This window comes from Xenopus tropicalis, chromosome 3 (assembly GCF_000004195.4).
Source record: "Xenopus tropicalis strain Nigerian chromosome 3, UCB_Xtro_10.0, whole genome shotgun sequence".
NCBI lineage: Eukaryota > Metazoa > Chordata > Amphibia > Anura > Pipidae > Xenopus > Xenopus tropicalis.
The window spans coordinates 117,443,910-117,470,062 of NC_030679.2; the positions used below are offsets into that span (position 1 = coordinate 117,443,910).

The 26,153-nt window shown below is 39.3% G+C and overlaps 1 protein-coding gene across 2 annotated transcripts in view; it reads left to right on the forward strand.

Moving 5' to 3' along the window:
* iqch (IQ motif containing H) overlaps positions 1-26,153 on the forward strand; it is a 52,729-nt gene that overhangs the window by 1,090 nt on the left and 25,486 nt on the right. For both annotated transcript variants that reach the window (XR_208408.3, XM_002932957.4), the window contains exons 2-12: positions 2,675-2,797; positions 4,184-4,281; positions 5,619-5,712; positions 8,986-9,105; positions 11,929-12,049; positions 14,813-14,947; positions 15,053-15,267; positions 15,873-16,415; positions 18,557-18,623; positions 20,317-20,400; positions 24,052-24,227. Coding sequence is in view for 1 of the 2 variants with exons in the window: in XM_002932957.4 (XP_002933003.2) it covers positions 2,675-2,797; positions 4,184-4,281; positions 5,619-5,712; positions 8,986-9,105; positions 11,929-12,049; positions 14,813-14,947; positions 15,053-15,267; positions 15,873-16,415; positions 18,557-18,623; positions 20,317-20,400; positions 24,052-24,227 (1,776 nt within the window). In the remaining variant the exon portion in view is untranslated. The remainder of the gene's footprint in view (positions 1-2,674; positions 2,798-4,183; positions 4,282-5,618; positions 5,713-8,985; positions 9,106-11,928; positions 12,050-14,812; positions 14,948-15,052; positions 15,268-15,872; positions 16,416-18,556; positions 18,624-20,316; positions 20,401-24,051; positions 24,228-26,153) is intronic.

The window sequence follows — 26,153 nt, forward strand, 5'->3', positions numbered from 1 at the left end:
GGTGTCACAACATGTGTTTATAAATTGATAACAGCCAGATAGTATTTTTAGTGACTGAATGAAAAGAGACAGCATGGGAAGGCCAATAATTTTCTAACCCTTAAAAAATAAAAATGAAGAGCATTTTTTGCTTACATTAGGCCCATCTATTCTATATTTAAAAATTTAAAAGATTTTTTTTTTTTTTTTTTTAGAATTCTTTATTTTTGCATTTTCAAGTATGGGGAAGGGATACAGAAGGTAAAAGGGGGGAGGGTAGGGAGGGGAACATTGCACATGTTGATTTTACATTTCTTTACATATACAGTATCAGGCAAGCTGTCGTCAAGTTATTTCTATATTTTCCAGGTAAATATTCCTTAACTAAACCATATATACAGTGGTTGTAAAATGCTACTTCTATATGGCTGATTTGTGGTAATTTTTTCATAATGATCTTAAATAGTCTATCCAGGGAGTCCATATTTTCCTGTAGTATGTGCTTTTATTGTGAATCATGAAGGTTATTTCCTCCATCTGTCTAATTTCTTCTGTATTAGCTAGCCATTCTGCAAAGAGGGGGGGATCAGCGGATTTCCATTTTCTGGGTATGAGAGATTTCGCAGATTGTAATAAATGTAAAGTTAGTGGATCTGAGATAGAGACATTCTTGCGTGAATGGATGTTGAGTAGGATTAGTGCGGGGTCATCAATATCTATATTAAATTTAGTAATTGCATTTATTGTTTTCAGTACTTCTGTCCAGTAATATTGTATTTTTGGACAAGTTAGCCAGATGTGTGTATGATTTCCTCTGTGTGTATTGCATCTCCAGCATATGTCAGAGGTATTGGGGTACATTTTATTTAATTTTACTGGTGTGTGGTGCTTATAAATTGCCTCGTTCGTTCTGGATGCTCTGGATGCTTTATGTATGGTGCTTAGGATTCTATCCCATGCATCTTCAGATATATTCGTGTCGAGTTCTTTTTCCCACGCTTTGCAGAATGATCTAGTTGGTAAGGGCATGGCATTTAATAAGTACCTGTAGGTCTTTGAAAGTGGCTTATTAATCATTTTTGTTTCTATTATGATTTGTTCCCACGGGGTCAAAGGTCTATTCCATTTATGGTTCTTGTTGGCTTGTATAAAATGGTGAATTTGATTATAATTCCATATATCTCTTGGGTGTGTTCCCCATTTTTTTTTGAATATCTGCCAAAGGTATCATCTTATTGTGTCTTATAAAGTCTCTCATTCTAGTTGGTTTATTATCCCATGAAGACCATCTGGTGAAAGAGCCTCATATTTAAAAGATTTTCAAGTTGAACTTCCCCATTATCTAGGAGGCTAAACACCAGTATATGGCCATATATGACCAACCTTTTATTTACAAGGAACAAGAATTAAGAGAAACTTTCACTAAGTCGCAGTTTGTTGGTAAAACATATTAATGGACCCTAGCCAATTGTAATTTTTCAGGCCATAACTAATTAAAGAAAGTAGTGGCAGGTTATACAGTGTAGTGCAGCAGTTGGGAATGCAGTGACTTATGCTGTATGGGGTAAGTTGCGCTGTAATCACAGGAAGAGAGCGTCAGTCTTCCCATTTACAAAGCACTGGTACAAACTCATCTAGAATATGCAGTGCAGTTTTGGTCTCTTGTGCTCAAATGGGATATTATTGTGTTAGAGAGGGTACAGAGAAGGGCAACTAAGCTGGTAATAGGTATGGAAAGTCTCAGTTTAAAAGGCAAACTGGCCAGGTTTGGGATGTTTACACTGAAGAAGAGGCGCTGAAAAGGGGATATGCTAACTATATATACTGTAAGGGATCATATAATAATCTTCTCCTAGCAGTTAGGCAGGTTTCATATAGACATAAATGGTTGAACCTATTGGACATATGTCTTTTTTCAACATAATGTACAATGATAACTGATTAGGCTGGTAATTTTCAGACTCTTTGGGTTCACCAATCCTTTTATGATCCATCAGCCTTCCTGCTGTAGAATAGTTACAGCAGGAAATAAATATTAAAGGAGACGGAAAGGCTAAATCACTGGGGGGTAGCAAATGGTAGGCACCCCCCAGCAACTGTAATTACTTACCTGAAACCCTTGGCTGGTGTTCTCCCGGGGTATATTCAAGGGAGCGTTTCTCTTCCTTCTGTCTTTTTTCTTTAGGATCTTGGGCCAGCGCATGCGCAGTTGAGTGAAAAAGACGGAATTTTGTTAAAGTTGTCTTTCACTCTACTGTGCGTGCGCAAAGACTAAAAAAGAATAAGGATTGCTAGCTTGCATACACCCCGTCTGGTACAAATTTCTCTTAACAGGAGCACTGTTATAAAGTAACAATAACAATTAAACTGTAGCCTCACAGAGCAATAGTTTTTTGGTTTAGGGATCAGCGACCCCCATGTAAAACTGCATGGAATTAAAAGAAGAAGGCAAATAATTAAAAAAAAAAAAAAAAAACAAAGAATGAAGACCAACTGAAAGGTTGCTTAGAATTGGCCTTTCTATAACATAATAAAAGTTAACTTAAAGGTGAACCACCCTTTTAAAGATTATTCACTGTTAAAGCAGATATTAATTTAATGTTGTTTCTATGAATTGGCATCTGTTTAGCTTTGTAATATCAGAAACAGGACATAGGATATTTGCATAATATGGTATGACTTTGTGTGCCTTTAGGTTCAAGATGATTTGGAACACTTGAAAAGGAAACTGACTAACACTGGCCTCGGGGAGGATGGAGAGGGTGTGGATATTCAGGATTTGGAGACTGCAATTCAAAGAACAGAGGTCGGACTGAGGGTAAGACAGAAAATAGATTCCAGGAGACATTCAGCTAATTAAACAAATATGTATTGGTACTTAATTACTGCAATAGTTCTTTTTTTTTTAGATGGTTCTCACTATGAGTGAGGGGCCAGTTTTAGTCACTGTACTCTAATGGACTGTTCTACCCAACACATAATTGTCAGTCAGAAGAAGTGCCTTCAACCCATATGGCTAGTAGGGGGAGGGCACTGCCACCTAATGACTCACATATTGACAGCTGGTGGCAAAAACCATTACAATCAATGGCCAAAATTGTTCCAAGTTCATATTCTGTTGCTTGATTAAGTCATTATTAATGTGAAAACATTTCTTACTGTGCTTGATAAATACTTATATGATACTCAATAAATGCCTATGGAAAACTAGCCCTCATCAAACAGTAGTTTTTTTTTGTTGTTGTTTTGTGGAAATATATGGACACTAATACTACTACTACAGGTATGGGATCTGTTATCAGGAAGCTCTAAATTATGGGAACGCCATTTCCCATAGACTCCAATTTAATGAAATAATTACATTTCTAAAAAATGATTTCCTTTTTCTCTGTAATAATAAAATAATGCCTAGTACTTGTTCCCAACTAATATATAATTAATCCTTATTAAGATGAAACAATCCAGTTGGATTTTATTAAAGTTTAAATGATTTCTTAGCAGACTTTAGGAATGGAGATCCAAACTACAGAAAAACCACTTATCCAGAAAACCTCAGTCCTGGGCATTTTGGATAATGTACTGCTAATACCTGAAAAAAAAATTTTTTTGTTTTTTTTACTGGTAAAAATGTTTTTTGCACATTAATAAATCTTCCATACAGTCTTTATGTTGTTACAGGTACATAGGTACAGGTGATAGGTGCATAGAATAAGGGGGGGGGGAATATTACTAATGTGGAAGGTTTTCCTGGCATTTTCCTATTTATAATTTCTTCCTGTACACAATAAGAGGCATGAATGATACTATTCCACACCAACAGGGCCCAAAGTATGATCTGATTACAATATAATGGTTGAAATTAAATATACTTTACCCCCTATTTTAAAGTATAAGGATATCATAAAGCACTAAGGAGTTTTATGACCAAATAAAGGCACACAGCTGAAAGTAATGTCTAATACCCTCTATTTTATAAAAGGGGGTATTATTTATTAGAATACACAAGCTTCAGTTAGTCATGTGACACAAATTACATAACTAAGCACTGATTCTAACCAATTGCATCACTAATTACCTGTTTATAAGGATATAATTAACAGGTTATGTATGGCTCTTGTGTATTGTATTTATTATAAAACCGATTTTCATGATCATGCTTTGCTCCACTTGTCTAACAGACTGTGTGTCTCTCTCTGTCTGGCAGAAACATACTGAGGATTACCTGCATTATATCAGCTGTAATCCATTGACTCTACTTCAGGATGGAAACAAAGATAAATATACTCCCCATCTGCTGAAATGGTGAGGGTGCACAGGGAATGAGAGTGACTGTAGATTCCAGGGGCAAGGAGCTTTTGTAAAGATAAATCATGCAGAAAGCTGTAATAAGTACTGTTGGTCAGAACCGGTGTTTCTTGGCGTAGCTCAAATGTAACATGATTTTTGCTAAGCATTTAATGGGACAGTGTAAATAAATTTGCTGCTCTGCTTCATTACAGACTTCAGCCTAAAGGTGGCCAAACACAAAACAATTTTCGTCTTCATCAATCTTGTTGACCCACCATACACACAACGAATATCTTATGAAACGAGGTTTCATATGACAATATTTGTGTGTGTATGGCCAGCTTAAGCTTAGCTTATGGCTGTATTTTGTAGCCTCCTGGTGACCTGCAGACAGGTGTATTTCCTCATGCAGGAAACTGTTGGGTTTCTGCTTCCCTAAATGTGTCCTCGACAGCAGGTTTTTAGGATTACATGCAATCACTACTGTTATTTTGCATGAGCAGCAGTCACAAAGGGGTGGGGCTTGTGGGATCTGTGTGGTTTGGGTGTATCGTGGGTGGGGTTTTGGCTTAATGGGGCATGTATAGATGGATCCATTCTTGTGCGGGGCATTTTTTTCCATTGGGGCCCCTTTCTACTTGTTGGCCACTGCTCCCTGGGGGCTCAGGTAAGCAGTGGACCAATAACTGTAGATTGTAAGCTCTTTTGGGCAGGGCCCTCTTCACCTCTTGTATCGGTTATTGATTGCTTTATATGTTACTCTGTATGTCCAGTGTATGAAACCCACTTATTGTACAGCGCTGCGGAATATGTTGGCGCTTTATAAATAAATTATAATAATAATAATAACTGGGGCCCCCTACAGTAGAGAGCCGTGCAAATTTAGTAGTATGGGGTCCCATGATTATTGAAGTAACATTAATTGTAACATAAGGCTATTGGTCTTTTGGTCTAGTCTAGACCATAAGGACATGTTCATATTATATGAAATGAAAAATAAGATAAGAATAAGAATAAAAGTGAATACGTAGCCTTGGAATCAATATGCTTTCTGGTTCAGTAACCAGAGAGAAAGACAGAATAAAAAGCAGATTATCCGAACACCACAAAAATATAAAAGGAAGAGCAGTTGCAAAGTGTCTCAGAATCGTAAGGGTTGCATCATTCTAAAAGTTAATTTTATAATTGCTAAGTTGTACTTTAAAGGGCCATGATAGTGCTCCTTTTAGAGATTGCAAATACCAACATGGCAAAAATCTACATCTGACTGTTACTTGCTGCCACTGTATAATAATCATGATGATCTAACACATAATTGATAAGGTACCTAACACCATTATCATTCATCATAGGGGAAATCAAGCAGGAGACCAAAACCCCTCAGAATTACCAAACACTAGAGGGCAATCTTGGGGCACAATCAGCCACTTCTCACCAGGCCAGCAGGTAAAAGAGTTTCTTTTGATTTTTTTTATGATATCTCAAAATGCAGGTTTGAATATTTTATGGTTAAAGAAATGTCCCGATACAGGTTATAAGGCACCTAACTGGATATTTGCAATTATTTATGTGAGCTGCCATGCTGCTTCCTACAATAAAGATAAAAATGAAACACCTATTAACTTTAAAGCATGACAAAATACAGTAATTACACTGAATTATATGGACGTTGCAATTTAATGATCACTAAGGACAATCATAATTTATGATCAAACTCAGTGCCTTTTATTAAACAACACCATTAATATTAATTACAAGAATTCCATTTATCCTTTGGCGTCTGATGACACTGCTTTTTATATTCTCTATGCACATTTAATAGGGATGCAAAACTTTTTGTGTCCATTTATGTTTACATAGCTGCAGCCAAAGGTTACTTCAGGAAGCAGAGATAATATATGTAGCTAACGTCCATATGCATGCCTAGCATTCCCCTAGATCTCATCTCCCTTGTGCTCCCCTCCACCTTCTGCTAAAATTCCCTTATACCTGCTTAAAAATCCATATCCCAGGAGCAAACACACGCACCTCGCTTCTTATTTGTAAGTAAGTGCTGATTTGCCAGCTGTTCCACTTGCTTAGCACGATGGTAGGAACAGTGTTATTATTAACTAGTTGTCGTTTCCAGCTGGGAAATTGCCACCTATAATTTGCCACCTTCTATCCTTCAAACAAGGTAAGCTTTAGTTGGCACAATAAAAGCTAAAATACATTTGTAAAGTGGCATGATTTAGCTGGGCTGAGCTAGTTGTGGCAGCTGCACACTGTGGGTAAAGTCATTAGTCCTATTCCTTACTCCACAATGGCCACAATGTGAAAAGCAACCCACTCTTTTGCATTCCTGTGAATATCTAGCAACAACAGAATTAAAATAAATTCTAATGTGAATGGCACATGGGAAGATTTTACAACTGTGATGTTTCCCCATTGGCAGCTAATTCTTATGCATGAGAAATGCACTGTCTATGATGGAAGCTGATGCTGTACCAAGTGACCCTTTTGTGCCACAGGCAACACATTTTCCATTCTTATGAATGGGAAGGGCTGCAGTGTTTTTTATGATTGTCCCAAAGAGCAGTCACATTTCAGAACTGTGGATATTCTCACTGTGGATATACTCTAAACCACTCCTACTCTTCTCAACACCCCCCAATACTCCAACCAGCCGGAGTGCAGAGAACAGGTTCTGCCACCCACTTTTGGCTGGGTTTACTTTTGTACTTTAGCTTATGGAAGGCTTGTACTGCTTCTTGCCTGTTGTGACCAAAGGTAGCAGCTTGCTATGCCAAATGCTGCCTGTGCTGTTTTGGAGTGGTAAATCTCATGGGCTGAGGAGCATTCTTGTTAAGAAAATATACTGCAGCTTTTGATTACAAGAAATACTTGTCAGTATCACTTTAAATAGCCATTTGAACTTAGGTTTCTGGTGATTTCTGTTCATTATTTGTATTAATAATAATAGGAAGAAGTATTTACAGCCATGATCGACAGTGCTGTATCATAGGATTAGGGCATCTACATGAGAACGTAAGAATTTCAAACAAATTTCAATCCATGATATAAAGAAGGCCGTGCTCATTAGATGTTGCAGTCTGTAACTGATAGTGCTCTCTAGCTGTACAATGTAGGTACTGCAGTTATTTCCAGGGTACAAACCCAGTGCTGTGTGAACACAAAAATGAACATCATTTTATTGATTTTGGATGTTTACTTCTTCATTATACTGCTTAATAGATAAGTCTTAGTGCAAACTTAGCCTAAAACTTACTTATTTTTTGCTATTTTGACATGCTTTACCAACATGTCTAAGAATTGTTATGAGCAATTATACTGATTAATATCAGTTAGACTTGCTATATTTGTTGCTTTGACAAGGAAAAATAGCACCCAGGCATTAGCACCCATTTATGGCCCCGACTGAAGTGCATATTGCTTAGTGGGGCAGGTGGAAAGTACAAGACCCTGTTGCAGCCTGTGTCTGAATAATGTGCAAGTTAGGGGACATGTAGGTGGTGGGAGGGGAAATACGTATGTGCCGTTTACCAGGCAGCTCTGTATTCATGGTGAAAGCCAGGGGTCTCTGTGCCGCACAGTGGAGCTTTACAGAAATTCAAATAGAATGGAAGGCAGGGTAAAAAAAGCAAAAATAAAAAGTGGATTGCATCTGTTTTTTGCACTTTGAAGCCCTCGTATCCTTCAGTTGCTAAAGTATCACCAGAATAATAGAATGCTTGTTTGGATTTACCCAGCAATAACCTTTTAATGAAGCAACTCTTAGAGATGGAACACCCTAGTTTTACAGAGCTATAACTGCAACTGTAACCACGACTGTATAATGAACATTAAAAAGGACAAAAGTGCATCTTAAATTAAACTAACTTAAAACTAAAGCTAAACTATCCTTGAAGGAGATCTCCGCCCAAAAATTGTTCTTGCATAATTAAAGAAAATGTAATTCTCAACAACTTTTCAATATACAGTAATTAAAATTTAATTCAATAGTTTCAATGGTTTTTAAAGGTATTTGCAAGTATAATTGTTATCGTTTATCCCTCTGTACTCTCTGAGCTGACCCTTGAAACAATATCAGTTTACCCCCAGGTCTTTTAATCAGCTGGCGCCTGCTACATTGTTTTTAAAGCCAGGACCTGAATTACAGAGAATGTACAAAGCCAGACAGATACTGTTTTCAATTAAAGTGACATTTACAAATATATTTAAGCCGAATACATAGCACTTATGTCGAAAAAGGGGATATTCTGCCTCTTAAATATGATTGCATCTTGAGCCAATGCCAGGTTGCTGCCATATCTTGGTTTTAGTTCACTTGGGGGAAAAAAGCTGTAAACTATAAAAAAAATTTAGCATAATCTCTGAATTTTGCCAAACCCACAACTGTCATTTTCAGCCCTATGTAATGATTCCATTGTGAGTCTTTGAAGGCAGCTAAAAACAGAAAGAAACAATGTTTGCCCAGTTTATAAAAGTTTTAGACTCTGCCAAGAAATTAGTACAAAATCTGCCAGGCTGTCAGCAGAACACAAAGAAATGTGACTTGATGACTTGGCTGTCACTCACTGGGAAGGTAACATGCGGCCATAAGGTGGGCATGCTGTGTTTTGTGAGTCCCGCTTACATGCCAGACGTTCAGGGTTCTCCACTTTATGTGCTTTTTTCAGGGGGGGCCTGTAGGAATAAAGCAGTGTGTATCTGTTACAGCACAAGTTGTTCCTGAACAATCGCATCATGTGCAATCCTGAGAGCGCGGCACACCGTGAGCTGCTCAACCAGAGCCTCGGGATCAGTTTGCCGCTCATCAGCACCAGGCAGAAAACATCTGTACGTATATTCCCAGCTACTCGCCTTCTACTTTGTTTTATTTAGCTTTCTCAATAGTTAACCCAAATCCTCTGAATTTATAATAGTTCAACTGTGAGATGGTGGTTTCTAAAAAAAGTGGAATTATTCTGGATACTACAACTGAAATTAAATAACTCTCCATTGTGACGTTTTTAGGTAGGGAGCAAATTCATGCTAGAATCAACCTTTAGAACACTTTGGTGATCTGGGGCTATTTGCAGTTGATTTTTTGCTACTATTGTACAGTTGTACTGTACTTGGCTGCACTAGGCAGGAAACTGCAGTGATTTTAAATTTAGAAACTGGCACATAGGTACTGAAGATCAGTATGGCAACAAGTAGACTGACTTAGTTAGTAGACTGAGTTATTGTTACTGCCCAGGGTACCCAAAATCAGAAAGGTAAAGTTTAGCTTACTGTGAAGCATATACATACTTAATTGATGATGAATAGAAGTGGGTCAAAAAAAATAAAAGCAATAAAATCTCTTACAACCCTGTATTTTGGTTTTTCGGGGTCAGTGACCCCTGACATTATTATTATTATTATCAGGTGTAGGCTGAAAATAGGCAAAATAAGAACACAGTTCAAAAACCACACAAAATAAACAGAAAAGATCAAACGAAAGCTTGATTTTAATTGGTCCCTGTATAACATACTAAAAGTTAATTATAAGGTTAACTTCCCCTTTAACGTGTATGCTATGACTTTAAAGTCAGATGCACATTCTATGACCAAAGTGATATGGTGGGTAGAAAATGGGCATATGGGTAGTGTCAACCAAAGGACTCCTTTGCTCCTGTCAGTGCTGCAGACTAAAATACTATATTCACAAGACTCTAACGATGGCCCTTAAAGTTCCTGCATTTTTGGCTAGCCATTTGTAAGTCATGACACTCTGAGTCATATAGTCTAGCAACAGTGAGATAGCCCCCACGTTGAAGGCTCTGCAAATCAAATTCTTTCAGGTAATATTTTTCTGAAGGATTTTCCCTGTTCCTATGTGACCCTATTGAGTGTTTTGGCCTGGTGCAGGCTGAAATGTTGAGGCATATGCACAAGCATAATGAGCAAGTGAGATAGGCCAATCACTCATATGAGCAGAGAGATCAGGGAACTTTTCTTAGACAAATACTATTGCTTACTCCTGTGGGGGGGAATCAGTTTTTAGGTGATAGGTGACCTTAAAATTAATAAACTGAAAAGGTAAATGGAAAAATCAGACCCAGTGAATAATAATTATGTTTGGATAATTATTATGGACGGAGTAATGCAGCCAATCAAACCCAAGCTGGTTGGTCAAAACAAAAGACTGTGCTTTTGACCTGTATGGACACATGTACAGGGTCGGTGCCCAGCCTGGATATGCATGGCTGTATCCATGGGGCTAATCAGTAGAAGCACTGTAAATTGACCATCAACATGCATGTAGCTGCGGAAAGCTTGGCACTACATTGTTCTATATGTCTTTGATTTCTAACTGATTGAGCTGAACACAGTGCTGGTATTTATTTAACGGTAACAGAATGTGCAGAGTCCCAGCATTAAGTCCACGGGTTTGTATTTAAAACATAAACTGGTTACTGAGAACTGGAGCGAGCGTCCAAGGCCAGTGAGCACTTCCAGCTCTTTGTGTTTCAGGTTGTGGCAGCAACTTGTATTCACGTGTTTTCTCTATTGACTAAATTGTTAATGGAAAGCGTGACAATCCCCCCCAAACTGGATGAAGGGGAGAAAAAAATACATCACAATAGAAGAGGGAAAACAAATCCAGAACTAATTGTGGGGGGGCTTAATGCTGGAGCTGATTGGAGTCAGCGTTCCTTACACCTAGAATCTGGGGACGCTCTGATATGCTCCATCTGGGATGACAAGAAGAGAAGAATTCTGCTGGTAAACAAATTAATCTTTGCAAAGGTCACCATTTGTTGTAAGTTTTTATCCAGTGCTTGTCATGTGGAATAGGAGATTGGCTGTCATCTCACTAGGCAGGGGCCTCCAACTCTGCTTCTCTACCGCTTAGAAATCCCTGGAAACAGCTCAGTGCCTGCTTGCAATGCCATGGACGGCTGCGTTACATCTGTCTCTGGACAGGAAGCGAGGGCCACCTCTGAATTCCAATAAGATGGGCCCATGCTTTTCTGCCTGGCCCTCTGCCCACGTGCAAAACATTAGGCAGAGTGAGCCAGAGATAGTTTCTCTTCCTCCCCCCCAACTCATTCTACTATCCTCTTCTCCCTCCCTTCTACTCCACTGCTGTCACCCGCTTCACCAAACAGATGTGGCGTTTGCAAAAGTTCTGCATGCATTCTCTCTTCCACACCTGCCGCATGTTTCTCTGTCAAGGTCCAAGGACCAAAGTACAAGAGATTCTTGGACTCAGGAACAGACAGTTATTGGGCTGCTTCTGCAAGATGGACGGAGGCCTTTGCAAACACCACACATGCTGAAAGTGGTTCCTTTGTCACAAGGAGCATGGGTGCCTTTAGCTGAGTGATTGAGTAGTCATTATGGGAGGAAATGAGGTGCAAATGATACATTAACTTTCTATTAAATGGATGGACATGAGTGCATAGCTGATAGCTGTTGCACTGCCGCCCACAGTATCAAATAAGTAGATTTGGTGGTAAGTGAGGCAGGATACAGTTAGGTGATAGTTGATACATTGTCCCTCTGAGTATATTTAGATTTTTTCCCATTATTATGTATAGTATATATGAGACTTCAGCTCACTTATGTTGTGCCATTGTTTTATATTTGCATATGGCTTTGAAAAAATTAAATGACTGTATCTTTTCACAGATGTCAAATGACAAGATCACAAGAGGCTCCACAGTTAGTAATCTCTCTGTGTTACCTGCCTCGAACCGAAGGGATGCCTCACTAGCTCCACCCCCTCTGAACGAGAAGGATATGCAGAAAGGTAAGCGGGGACATCCGTGCCCCCATTGCAGTGCCTGAGCTGCTCTATGGTACCATAATCCATGTAATAAAGGCTTAAACAGTTCAATCCTGAATTTATAGGGTAAAACATTAAACTAAACCAAAACTCGTAGGCACATCGTCCCCTATGCAAAATTAGAGGGGTCCCCTCTTTGTCACTTCCCCCCACTCCCGCAATAACCACTAGTTTCTTAATCTTACTGCTTGTGTCCATCTAGACATACAATACCTGCATAGCTCATGTGGGGAAACCCATGATTCTCACTGCAGTTGTGACTGATACACCCCTGCAGGTATGACCATTATGAACTTATTGCATGCCAACATCCCTATCTAATATATTGTATATGGGATTGTTGCTGTCCATGTTGCTTTAGCAAAATAAGATCTGTCTCCACTGGCACAGTCCCACCCACACTTATGGCACCTTTTAATAAAGCAACACCTAAAAACTCTGGCACAAACAAGGTGCTTCCTGTCTGAGCAGAGTTTGTTTTCTCATATTTTCCTCATTTAAAGCCCACTAAATAGAAAGATCATTTACTCCGCTTTTGCTCTGTAAATTGCAAGTATCTATCACCCTCCAACTATTTGCCATTTGTCAGCTTGGCTCTTACCATTGCTTTTTTCAGATATCAATATAATTATTATGGGAGATTTCAAAATCCCTATTGATATTGATGAGACCGGCATCCCTTTATAGTTATGAGCCAGTCTTTCTTATAATCTATACCTCTAAATCAGGGCTGTCCAAGTAGAGGCCACATGTGGCTGGATTTATATGGCCCCTAGTCTGCTCATACATGCTGTATGGCATATAATTGGCCTCTTACATGTAATAAGTTGAAGAGCACTCCTCTAAATGACTGGAACTGCATGTACACAGTGTCTATAATGTTAGTAACTCAATAATGTAACATGTTTTTTTTCAAAACGCATCAGTGAATAGAGCTTCTCCAGCAGAATCCTGTGTTGAAATCCATTTTTTAAAATCAGATTTTTTTTATATTAAATATTGAAATTTGACATGGGTCTAGCTATGTTGTTCATTTTCCAGGGTGCCACAGCCATGTGACTCATGCTCTGATAAACTTCAGTCACACTTTACTGCTGCGCTGCAAGTTGGAGTGATATCAACCCCCTTCCCCTTTCCCCCCAGCAGCCGATCAGCAGTACAGTAGACAGGTAACCAGATAGCAGCTCCCTGACACCTCTGCTGTAGGATTCAGCTGCCTGAACTGATAGTACCTCCATGTGTTAATTAATAGCACTGCTAGCACTGTCCTAAATTTTTTGCTAAACAGGCAAAGTTGTTTATACTGCTCCACAATAATTTAGGATGGCTTCAGGCGTTTTTCTGCCAGCTAAAATACACTGTGGAAAAATTGCCCCATGTGCCATTAGCCTCAATCAACTTGTACAGTAAAGGATATATACATGCAGTATGCACTTGTAAATAATGGTACATTGACTTCTATGAAAAATAACTCCAGATCCTAAATACATTATACAGTAAGGGGCATAAGTAGTGGCACCCAAAATACATTAAATACAGTAAGAAGCAGTGGGAATTTTAGTCCAAAATACATTAAATACAATGAGAGGCAATGGTTTCTGACACCCCAGACCCTCTTACCATTCCAAAGAGAAGGTTTCCTTAGGGCTGGAAAAGAATTCAGCATTATATTGATGCCGAAAAAATGCAGAATTGTTTGTATTGCTAAATGTGCTCACATGCCCCACCTAGCGGTAGACAAGAGAATGGCACCCAAAGCTGGAGAAACCCTGTTTTGCTATTATGCTACTTGGGTCCTATTAGACGTATATTGAGCAACTGAAAGACTCCTCCAGTTACATGGGAGTAAGAGAAGCAATAGGTTAGCTGAAAGCAGTTCTAATGTGTAGCTCTGGCTCCTTCCGGAAGCTCAGACTCAGGCACAATGCACTGAGATGGAACCTACACACCAATATTATAGCTAAAAATACATTTGTTGGTTGAAGAATACAATTTTTTTATATTTTGTTATTATTTGCTATGTAAACTGTGTAATTTAGAAATAAAAAGTACCCCATAAAAATCATGGCAGAATTCCTTTAAGTGCAGCATATACATACAAGAGAGAGTACCAATTAAATATATGATCCTGCAAGCATATCAGAGGATAAATCCATGCACCATGTTTTGTGTTTCATGTTAGTGGTGCAAGAAATGTGTCTTATCACTTGCCATTATAGATCTCAGCCTCCTGAACAGTGCAAGGAAATTGCTTACTTTATAGCCATTAAACAGCAGTGTATGTATCTCTGCCAGTACAGGAAAATCTTTATACAGCTATGGGATTGTTTATCTGGAAACCCCTTATCCAGAAAGCTCTGAATTACAGGAAGGCCATGTCTCCATTTTCTCTGTAATAATAAAACAGAACCTCGTACTTGATCCCAACTCAGATACAATGAATCCTTACTAGAGCAAAATAATTATATTGGGTTTGTTTACTGTTTAAATGATTTCTTAGTATGTAAAGTATAAAAAGACCCTTGGAAAACCCCAGGTCCCAAGCATTCTCAATAGCAGGTCCCATACCTGTATTTTATTTGTTTAATAGTTATATGACACTTTCCAAGACTATTCCATTATTTATAAAGTAATTAGGGCAGTAACAGTTCTATAGTGGTGTTTATGTTGTGTGAGTGGTGTGAGAAGCACAGAAAAATCTAATGTTTACACTACTTGTCTCCTCAGGTATTTTAAGTCTGCAGCAAAGAGGCCTGATTCCTTCAGTTGCTCAGCTCACTCTGGTACCCCCTGCCATTGTACCCCGAAGCCTTCAACTTCACAGCACAAGAATTCAAAAGGCAACCTCCATGCAGGCAAAAGGTAGGAAGCCAGGATATTCCCACAGCAGAGTAACTAATCAATGGCCATTTATTAGTGTGTATATGTGTGTGTGCCTGTTTATCCCTACTATCGTCTTTGATATAGACAAAGAGCTCCCCATGGTTGAGGAATCTACACATAATGAAGAGACTGACCCAGAGGCAAAAGAGGGCGACTACCAGCTGTTTCAAACTGAGTTACCAGATGATGGAATGGATACACCTTATCCTTCTAGGCTGCACTCGGTATCATCAAAAATAGCAAGGGCATCTGTTATTACAACCATAAGAAAGCCGGCCTGCACCAATCCTACAGCAGAGGTAAAGCCCATGGCACTTCCTGTGCCATCTTGTTTGGTTGTGTATATTTATAGAGCAGCAGGCTGCATAAGAGTTAGCATGGGTTTTAGTAGAGGGAGCCCAAAACTTCTTTGCTTTAGTTTTCTCTCACAGTGGGACATTGCTATCTGCTACTTGCAGCTGGTTAGTAATGTATTGCATTGTTTCCTATAGGGCAAGTAGTCTATTATGATGCCTGCTAAACAAACCTATTTCTAGCCAGAGACATGAAGCAGCTGACGATCTCCCTGTGTGACAGAAAATTAAAAATATCTGTTATACGTAGAAACATTTTAACAAAGAAAACTCCAATGGAGAGCACAGCAAACAGTGATGACAGTTGTTGCAACATATCTCTTAATAAACATTATCACTGTTTGTTATGCTCCCCAGTGGATTTTTGTTTGTTATATGTTGCTAAAAAGAAGCAGCTCCTTCCACTGTTGGATTGAGCTAGAACACCATACACTGTTTGCAGCTGGGCACCTCGTGATTTTAGTGGTAGAAATGTTTTATTTGGAATTGAGATACTGTTTTATATATATTATATATAATACTATCCTTATGTAACTATTTTAACTTATCAGGATCCTGGAGCTTTGACTGCTCTTGCTCTTCCCACTGGCCACAGCTTGATTTTACGCAATGGCTTGATAAATACTGATGATTTAGACTTTTTGGCCTTCAAACAACGCTACTGCCTGTGCTGGGGTAGTTTTGTCTCCTTCTTGGAGAGTTTACAGAAGTTGCTGCAGGATTATGCTGTGCCCACTGCCATAGTGAATGGAGAGAAGCTGAAAGCAGTGGTTCTAGATCAAGAGCTGGGCATTACTCCAGCAGTCTCCCGGCTGCTCTTCGTCTTGGAAAACAAGTCCTGGGTTCAGAAGATCATGAATCAACCCGGGCAGCGGTACAAGGGAAAAGAAGGCAGGATGGCTGCTGCGGTTAGAATACAGTCTTCATGGCGAAGTTATCAGGACCGCAAAGCTTACCTTACTTACCGTCGGCAAAAGTGGGCTGCTGGGGTCATTGCTATAACTTGGCTACTACATGTGCAGAGGTCCCGTGTAAAGAAGCTCCTGCAGGAATCCAGGGCACAGCAGCTACAGAACTTCCATTCAAGAGCTAAGGTGATGTCAGAGGCAGAGTGATTTAAACTGTGCCTTTGTAGTTTGGAAGAGACAAATACAGTGATTTTGTGTTGTTTTACATTGAGATAAATAGGGAAAAAATCTTCCAGTTATCCAGCTGCACTTTTACTCTGGCTAACCACATGTCTGTGGACTTTACACAAAGCTGCCTGTACATTAACTATTTATCAGGAGTTTGGGCTTAGCATATATGTGCTCCCTACTTTGTGGCAACATTTTAGGGAAGATCCTTTCCTGTTTCAGCACAACAATGCCCCCATGCACAAAGCAAGGTCCTACTGAATATGAGATAGGAGTCTAAAGGCCATACACGGGCAGATCCGCTCGCTTGGTGATGTCGCCAAGCGAGCGGATCTTCAACCGTTATCCACACCTACGGGTGGCGATATCGGGGAGGCATGTCGGTGAATTCGATCGTCTGGCCCCAGGGCCAAACGATCGAATTCTGCAAGCGGCTATAGGGCAGTTGGTTCGGGGACCGCATCAACGAGCCGATGCGGTCCCCGATCTGACGGGATTTTCTAACCTGGCCGACCGATATCTGGCCAATTTCCAGTCCGATTGTTTCTGCCCCTACATGGGCCGATAAGCTGCCAAGTCGGTCCAAGGGACCGATATCGGCAGCTTCTATCAGCCCGTGTATGGGGACCTTAACTGGCCTGCACAGAGCCTGACCTAAACCTACTCATCCATGAGATAAATTGAAATATCAACTGTGAACCAGACCTGATAACTCCCCTGTGCTATTGTGGTGGAATGGAAGCAAATGCCACCACCATTATGGAAAGGCTTCCTAAAGGTGAAGAGGCTTTATTAGCAGCAAAGGCAGGTCCTAAGTCATATTAATAACCTTGGTTAAGGGAATGAGCCACTTTTGGCCATATAGTTTATGTGGGTACACCAACATTACAAATGGGAAAACATAACAACAGAATTACATTTTATGGGGTTACAACTCCCTTTCTTATTATATGCTTTCAATGTAGATGGCTCAATATCACCACCTAAACTTAGCATAGGTTTCTCTGTGTGTCAGACCTATTTTCTGCATTTGAATGCTATAACACCATTACACACTCCTTTTATTGTCAAACTTTTATTATAAAGCGCCAAAATGTTATGCAGCTCTTTACAGAGATTGTTCCAGACAGGTAACTTGCCTGTGTGTTTTTATAGTGTGAAATAAAGCCAATTAGTTGAAAGGAAACTCACACCTGCCCAGGGAAGAACGTTTCAAATTCCTTGCAGATAGCACCCTGGTCATAATTAAATTTAGTACCCAGTGTGGCAAAGCTAATCACTAAGTTGCCATGTCGCATTCCTATGCACAGATGATTTACCAAGATCTCTTCTGCCCTGGCAATGGCTGTGCTCTGCCCACATAATGGTGGGTGTCGGCATGCAATCCATTTAGGCTAGGACACAGGCTTTGTGTTAATGGAGTGAGGTTTTTAGATTGGTTAAAACACACAACGTTTCGAGGCTAGGAGGTACAGTAAGCATTAGAGTAGAAAAGTGTGCCTCCCCATATATATATATATATGTAGAGTACAATAAAGATACCCGATCTGCAGCCCTCTGGCAGCTGCTGCACTACAACTCCCAGCAGTGGGGCTGTTGGGATTCTATTGGAGGTGTTATAGCCCAGCAATGGCCGGTGGGCTGCCGGTGGCATATCCATGTTGTCTATGTTTATGTAGAATCACACTTCACCTCTTCTTCAGGGAGACTGAACACCTCTCTCCTGTCATTGCTCCATCAGGAAGTATTTAACACGGCCTTTTAATTAGTGCGCACCATTTAATTTATATTTGCATTACCTCCCGCCCGCCCCCACCACACACTTTCTGTGTTAATTCATATTCTTTTAATTAAAGCAAATACGGCCTTAATCTCCCCTCACCAGTCGCATCATGCAGCCTCCTAATTAAATTAATTGGGGGGGGGGGGAGGTGAGGAGATGTTTTTAAAGCATATAATTAAATCAATTAATATAATTTAAGCTTGGATTAACCGTACGGCAGGATGAAGGAAGGAAGCTTAAGACCCCCCTCGCCCTCTCCGATAAGTGTGTTCCAGACTGCCTCTCTCACTCATTGCTCTTCCTCTTGATTTTTTAGCATCTGGCATCCAACTGGAATCACATCAGGACGTGCAGGAGGAGCATTATCCATATCCCATCATTAGGTAAAGAGCTCTTAGCCTCCAGATCTATCAGCCACCTCTATTACCCAGCACATTACGCTTCTCTGATTGAGTTCAGCGCGGGGACCTTCTCTTATTCAGATGGGTCTCTGCAGGAAAATGTTCTCGACATGATGAGAGTGATATTACCAGGCCCGCGCTGGAAGTGGCGTTTAATTCGGGGAGTTAAACAAATAAACTCATTATGGGATGTGGGGGATAAGGAGGGAGATGAGCAGCCAAGGGGCCGTTTCCTCTAATTCGCTTTTCATCTGTGTGAAATGAGTTAAGAAAGTTCTATGCATGTGTGCGTGTGTGTGTGACTGAGGGGACCTGTGTTGCCACACGTAAGGCATTGTGTCTGTGTGTCAGATTGTATGTATCACTGATGGGGAGACATGGATATTGACATGTGAGTGCACTGTCTGGTGCATATGTGAGGTTGTAAATAGGGCTCTGTATTTTTCCATGATATCATTGTTCACATATACCTGTGGGGTTCTATGTGCACATCTGTTTATACTTACTGTTCCCTACTTGAGTGCATACTTGTATCCTTGCCTGCTTTCTAAGTGCTTCTACGTTCTGTGTGGATATTGTTATGGATGTCTCATACAGTCTCTTCCTTTTAACTGCAGGTCGTGTCCCTGTGCATTCCCTCCCTGGGCCCTTGGTTGACGCTGTCGCTCTGGGATATTGCCCGTACACTGTTTTTTAATGTTTTTAATCAAATGTGCAGTCAAAATGATAAGCTACATTGTCGGAAATTATTTAGTTCTAATTACCAGCAGATGGGCTGCTTTATCTGCACCTAGGGCGTGCAAGCAAAAGGAAATGCTGTGTGAACAAGAATAATTAAGAAGTTGAATAGTGTTTTTTGCGCTTAAATAATCTGCAGTTTCATGTTAATTAGCACTAATGTAATTATTTAATTACATTTATGAATCAGGGGAACTTAAAGAGAGGTTTTGTGCAAAGTGCAGGCAAAAAAGGTGTACTAGGACCCCAGGGAAATCCCACAGCTCAGCAGGAGCTGGAGGTGACAGCAGTATTGTAGTAGATTATGTGTATAAGGAATGCTGACAATGAATATATGGGAAGGCACAATTGCTGTCATTAACTCCATCTTATCCACAGCTCCAAGTTTCATGAAGGTGATGGCACAATTCTTTCAATTTAGCCACAATTAATGCCCCAGTATTTTAGAAATCAGACTGATTAGTAGTAATGGTTATACACTGTCCATCTGACTGACTAAACTGCAGCTTCAACTGAAGGATTTGATGAAGTGTGACTGGCCATACTTTTCTGTTCAGCAACAGGGTGTAGCCAAAATGAGGCTGAAAATGAAGAGGGGCTTTGGCTATTCTTGCTTCCTCAACTGCACTTGAAAGTTTCAATGTTGAGACTAAGATCTCATAGAATCCCAAGATGACCCACATGCACGGTTGTCAGTATAGTTTGTTTTCCTAACTAAATCTTGGCATGCATTAAGGATGTAGTTTAAGGATTCCGATTTGGCTCAGTCCTGAACCATATTCTGTATATGCATCCCTGTTAGCCAAGACCATTGTTTGAATTACCATAATTTTCTTGACCCTATTAAACACCTCTAGGCATTCCTTAAAGGCATAGCAGTGAATAATATATAGCATTATAGATCATTTATATGGTGTTGGTGGTTTGTGTTTTTCAGGTTACACAGAATCACAGCGAGCTCACACCCATGACCTGCACATCCTGCAAAATTTGCAAATAGGACGACTGTGCGACATTGCAGGTTACAATAGAAGGGGGGAGGATGGAGGATAAAAATAGGAATTTTTCAATATTCCGTACATTGCACTAAACTTTTTTTATCCTGTTTGCTATTTATAGAGGCTTGAAGATGTCTCTTGCTCACCTATTGGTTGAAATCCTTTGATTATGGACACAATGATGTTTCATTGCGCTAAATTAAGACACTGGGAGAATTTATAAGCCATGCAAAAATCCCATTATGTGGTGTTTTATAAAGCAAGAGAGAGTGACTGTAATAATGGAAATGGTTTGGTCTTTTTTCTGTGATCAAGAGGAGAATACAATACAGAGGTTTAACTGCAGACAGGGGCAAACGGGCGCTAAAATATCTTCATTCAAAGTTGATTGAAAAATCCTTCAAGATCACTTAGACAGATCACATCTGCTGATGAACAGGCATACACATAGTTATTGTCATAGATCCCTTGTATGTGTATTACCACTAATCACACATATCATACCTAGCCTGTCTGTGTAACAGAGATGCCCCTTCTTCATGTAGAATCCTGTGGTACATCCCTTTAAGGCCACTTAACCTTCTTGCATGTTTTTGGCATGTAGAAGGAAACTAAGTACCCTGTGGAAACACACTTAGAAACTGGGCGATTATACAAGCTCTTTGCAGACAATGCCCCAACCTGTATCTTAAGCCTTTGTGTAGAAGGAGAATGGTGACTCAAGTTGTACATAGGGAATTACATGTAATATAAGAAGTTGGGAAGTTATATATAGGAGTTACCAGTATAAAATGAGCATTGGACAGAGGAGACATAAGGGCCGATTCGAAGTGCGTTAAAACGTGCGCTATTTATAGCATGCGGTAACATTTTTATCGCGTCTAAATTTTTCTCGACTTAATGCACGATTCACTAAAAGCATACTTGAGTTAATTTACGCGTGATACTGCATGCGTTATTTTAGTCGTGAAGACTATTTTCATGTGGTATTTGATGGTACATGCGCTAATCAATGCCCCGCGTATAAATAGTCGCCGCGTATAAATAGTAGCCGCATGTAAATAGTAGCCTCATATAAATAGTCGTGCGAATAAACACACGCCATGTTAGCCATACACTCCAATACTTGCGGAAAATTACTGTACTGAAAATGACCATTTCCCTGCAAACTGGCGGCTGCATCACTCTAGGGCCAACACAGACTTGAATAAATCCCACTGCAAAGTCCTTATTTTATTGCCAAAAGCTCAATAACTGTACTTTTCTATAATTACTGCCTGCCCCAAGTAGGTGTTTATTTTCGCATAGACTAATACGATATTTAGTGCGTCTAAGTGCTTGTGAATCATGCGTTATTGTTATTTCGGCGCCCGAATTAACGCATGCGGTTGCGCGTAAATTAACGCATGCGATGTGCGACTTAACACACACGGCAATACTGTAGTGAATCGCGCGTTAATTTTTGCGTCTATTTTAACTCAAAAAAGCGTGCAATAAAAATTAACGCACTTTAGTGAATCAGCCCTATAAAGTTTTATGGTAGGAATTATATGATGGTAAGAGTTGGAGGAATTATGGGGAGGGAATTGCTTGTGGGGGGGGTCCTGATTTGTATTTTTTAATAAAAAATAAAAATTTTGGGAGAAAAAATACTTTTTTGGCATTTATTATGTGTCAAAAAAGTGAAAAATCTGAGTAAAACCACGCCATCTAAAACCTGTTGAGGTCATGCAGTAGTCAGTGGCAGCTGTACTGTTTCCAGTTGGAAGATATTCTTTTGCTTCATGGTATTAAAGATTTTTTGGAATCTTCATTAGTTTAAAAACAAAAAAAATTATGGTTTACACATTTTTTCCGTTTATGCTTTTTTTTTTTTTAAAAAATGCATCACTTGGCAGTTGCAGTTTTAGAGAATTTAATCGAAAATGAGAATGTTAATAAATGGGCATCATAGTAAGAGTTATAGGAGTTATTGGCAAGGGAAGAGAAGCCACACTAAGAGGCAGATTTATCAACATTTTTTTTGAAACCGCAAAGAAACTAATTGCAACGAAAATCACAAATGTCTAGTCATTTATTAAAATGTGGAACACTAACAAAAAGAACATGGTGGCTTTTACATTTTCTTATGAATCTTTACAGATTTTTGAATAAAAAAAAAAGTTAAAACTTCTACAACAATTAATTAAATAAAGGTTGTTGGCAGACTCTGTTAATGCCTTTAAGAGGGGCCTGGATGAGTTTTTGAACAAGCAGAATATCCAGGGCTATTGTGATACTAATATCTACAGTTAGTATTAGTGGTTGTATATATAGTTTATGTATGTGAGTGTATAGATTGGTAAGTATAGGTTGTGTGCTGGGTTTACTCGGATGGGTTGAACTTGATGGACAATGGTCTTTTTTCAACCCTATGTAACTATGTTACAATTTACTCAGGGCAGCTCCCATTGGTTTCTACATGCCCTTGATAGTTTTTAGATGGTGTATTTTTACATTGGCATTTTTTGTGGTTTTGATGCATAATAAATGGTGAAAAGGGTAGATTTTAAGGGTGGGAGTTGCTAGTGGAGAGAAGAAAGATTTATAGGTGGGAGTTAACGCTAATAAGAGACTATTTTGTAGATCAAATGTAAATGTATTGAAAAAGAGAAGGAACTGTACTGTAGGTATCGAGTTCTAGATTGCCAGAATAGAAGGATTTATAGCAGTTAAGTAGTTAGATGAGTTGTATAGGGGGTAATGCAAACGCACCTGTAGCAAACAGGCTGCAATTTACTTATGTTTGGGAGTCATTTCAGACTCCTAGTACGGGAAAGTTTTTCAGCTAATTAGAGTTTAATTGTGCACAAAGTAACTTTATTGTACAGGTATGGGATCCCTTATCCGGAAACCCATTATCCAGAAAGTTCTGAATTATGGAAAGGCCATCGCCCATAGACTCCATTTTAATCAAATAATTCACATTTTTAAAAATTATTTCCTTTTTCTCTGTAATAATAAAACAGAACCTTGTACTTGATCCCAACTAAGATATAATTAGTCCTTATTGGAGGCAAAACAATCCTATTGGGTTTAATAACTGTTTAAATAATGTTTTTAGCAGACTTTAGGTAGGGGATTCGAATTACGGAAAGATACCTTATGCGGAAAACCCCAGGTCCCGAGCATTCTGGATAACGGGTCCCATAGCTGTACATTAGAGATTAGAGTTATAAGAGATTTGAATTGCACACAGTGTTTAAAGTACAGGGTTTTTCAGATAAGGGACTTTTATGTAATTTAAATCACTATTTGTTAAGTCTGCTTAAAATCAACTTGACATTAAATAAACTGAATGGGATTATTTTGCTACCAATATCAATTCCTGTTTTATTATTACAGAAAAAGAAAATCACTTTTAAGAATTTTTAGAATTATTTGCTTAAAATGGAGTTAATGGAAATGGCCTTCCCATAATTTGGAGCTTTCTGGATAACGGGTTTCTAATGGATTCTATACCTGTACTGCATTTTCTCTGGCCTTCCTTTCTATTTACACTTTCAAAACTTTTTAATCAGTTTCATCTCGGACCTTGAAAATAGCAAATGATGATCTGGCTGCATGTAACACTAGGTAGAATTATAGAGAATGGAGCACCGTGTACAACTCTTGTTCCCATTCTGTCCCCACAGACCCTAATGTGGATGTTATCTATATCTCTCCGGTGGAGCTGGATGAAGAAACACTACAGTATTACCGAAGGCTCCTCGGTCTGAGGCCAGCAGTACTATCTGGGAACCAACAGGATGCATGTGAACTCCATGACAGAATTATCTTTCTTACTCCAGAAGCTGTGAAGGACTTTCCTGTAAGTTCATATCCTGTAATAGTGATAGCCCAAATGCCAGATAGAGGATGGAAGATGTAGGAACGGAATAATAATTTAGTAGTTGCTGAAGTTTTCCAGGTTAGCAATGAATATTATGTTCATTTTTAGGGTTAGTTAGCCACTGTACCCAGGAATTAGATGGAGCTGTAGAGAGTACATGAGAGACTGAAGCTTGAAGACATGGCCATATTAACCAAGGACTGAGAAGAAAGCCTTATTTTCATTCTATGGCACTTTTTCCCATGGGATGGTACCGCTATATTGACTATAGAAAATGCCTCCATTGGCAAGAAATATGGCAAGCCCCACTCACATGCTTAATTATAAAAGCAATGGCTTATGCACACAGTAAGCTGTCCCCCATAATGTAGTGGCTAAATAAGGACAAATACATTATTCTGTTACAGTTCTATCATCCTGTTAGACCCATCCAGATATGGAATCGGTGCCAGTATGTAATATATGCACATGCCGACATCACCCTCGGTGCAGGCAGATTGGCCGCCCTATCCACCTCTCTCGCACACGCCGAACCCCCTTCTTTCTCTTTATGGCACCAATTGATTTTCTCCCAGCTATACGACTGAATTGTGAGCCAGGAGGGAGGCATGGGATGAGTTAGCGTTATACAAAAGGCTGGCAGCAGCTTCTCCGAGTGACAGAAGGATAATTCTGCGTGGATCAAATAAATACAGATGTGTAGTAATTAGTTCTATTCCCACAGAGGCCATTTCCAAGGCACTAAAGATGTGAGCGATTATAGTATCACCTCAACAGCTTTTATCAATTTAAACAGCTCGACTACAACAGAGGTCACAACCCAGCCGTATATTAATCATGGATTTTTTGATAGGCAAAGCATTGTAATGAAGTCATTTGAGTAATAGAGCTATTTGCAATGAAAATATTGTTTTTTTTCATCGCTAAATGCTTTTGAGCTGTATTAAAATGCACGTACATTTATTTAAAATATGATTTAAAAAGAAGAGAAAAAAAGACTTTAATCCAAGTAACCTTATTCGCCAGTGTGCGTCTTTCTAGATATTCAGGGATTGCTTAATTCCCTGTAACTATACTTAAGCTAATATCATTATAATGGTAATTATAATAGCACTAGAAATTTTTCACTTGATGCTTAAAAAGATTGTTGATGGTATTATGGGGGGGGGGGGGGGGACAAGTTAATCTGCTGAGTTGTGCAAATTGAGATAGATGAAATATAGTGATATATCCCTCACCCTCAGCAGTTCTGTGTCTCCATTCATCCAGCACTGTTTAATTTTGTCAGCGAGATTGCAGGAGCCCACTACAACATGAGACATAAGCCCTGGGCTGTGAATATCGCCCACTTGTGGTACAAAGAAGTGATGCAGGCGCTTGAAACTGTTGTCAGCCTAAAATAGCAAATGATTCTGATGTACAGTTCTATAACTGCTTCTTGTAAAACATAGGGTTTAAAAGAGCAAAGTTTTACATTTTGTGAATCAAAGAGATTTATCAGTGACATTGATTATTTTAGGTTGGATTTTAAAGGAGAACTCCAAACCAGAAAATGTTAAAGAACCCCACACAACATAGAAACTCTTAATATACCTATTAAGTATGAATAAATAGGCTTTTTATATGCTGAGATGCAGCTGCAAAACAGTTCTCTTTTTGCATCATTTAAATCCTGGTAGGGGAGGAGGGACTAGAACATTGTTGTTGCAAATTGTAGCAACTTCCCCACAGCTTACTGACAGCATGCAGGAAATACACAATGCATTCAACTTTAATGTTCATTTCCTTATTGATATCATGTGTGTAGGGAATTGTGGGATTTGAAGGATGCAGGCTGAGGACAGTCGACTACTGTTCTATTTCATTTACGTCTCAGTAGTCAGCCAGTAGTCAGTACGAGAACAG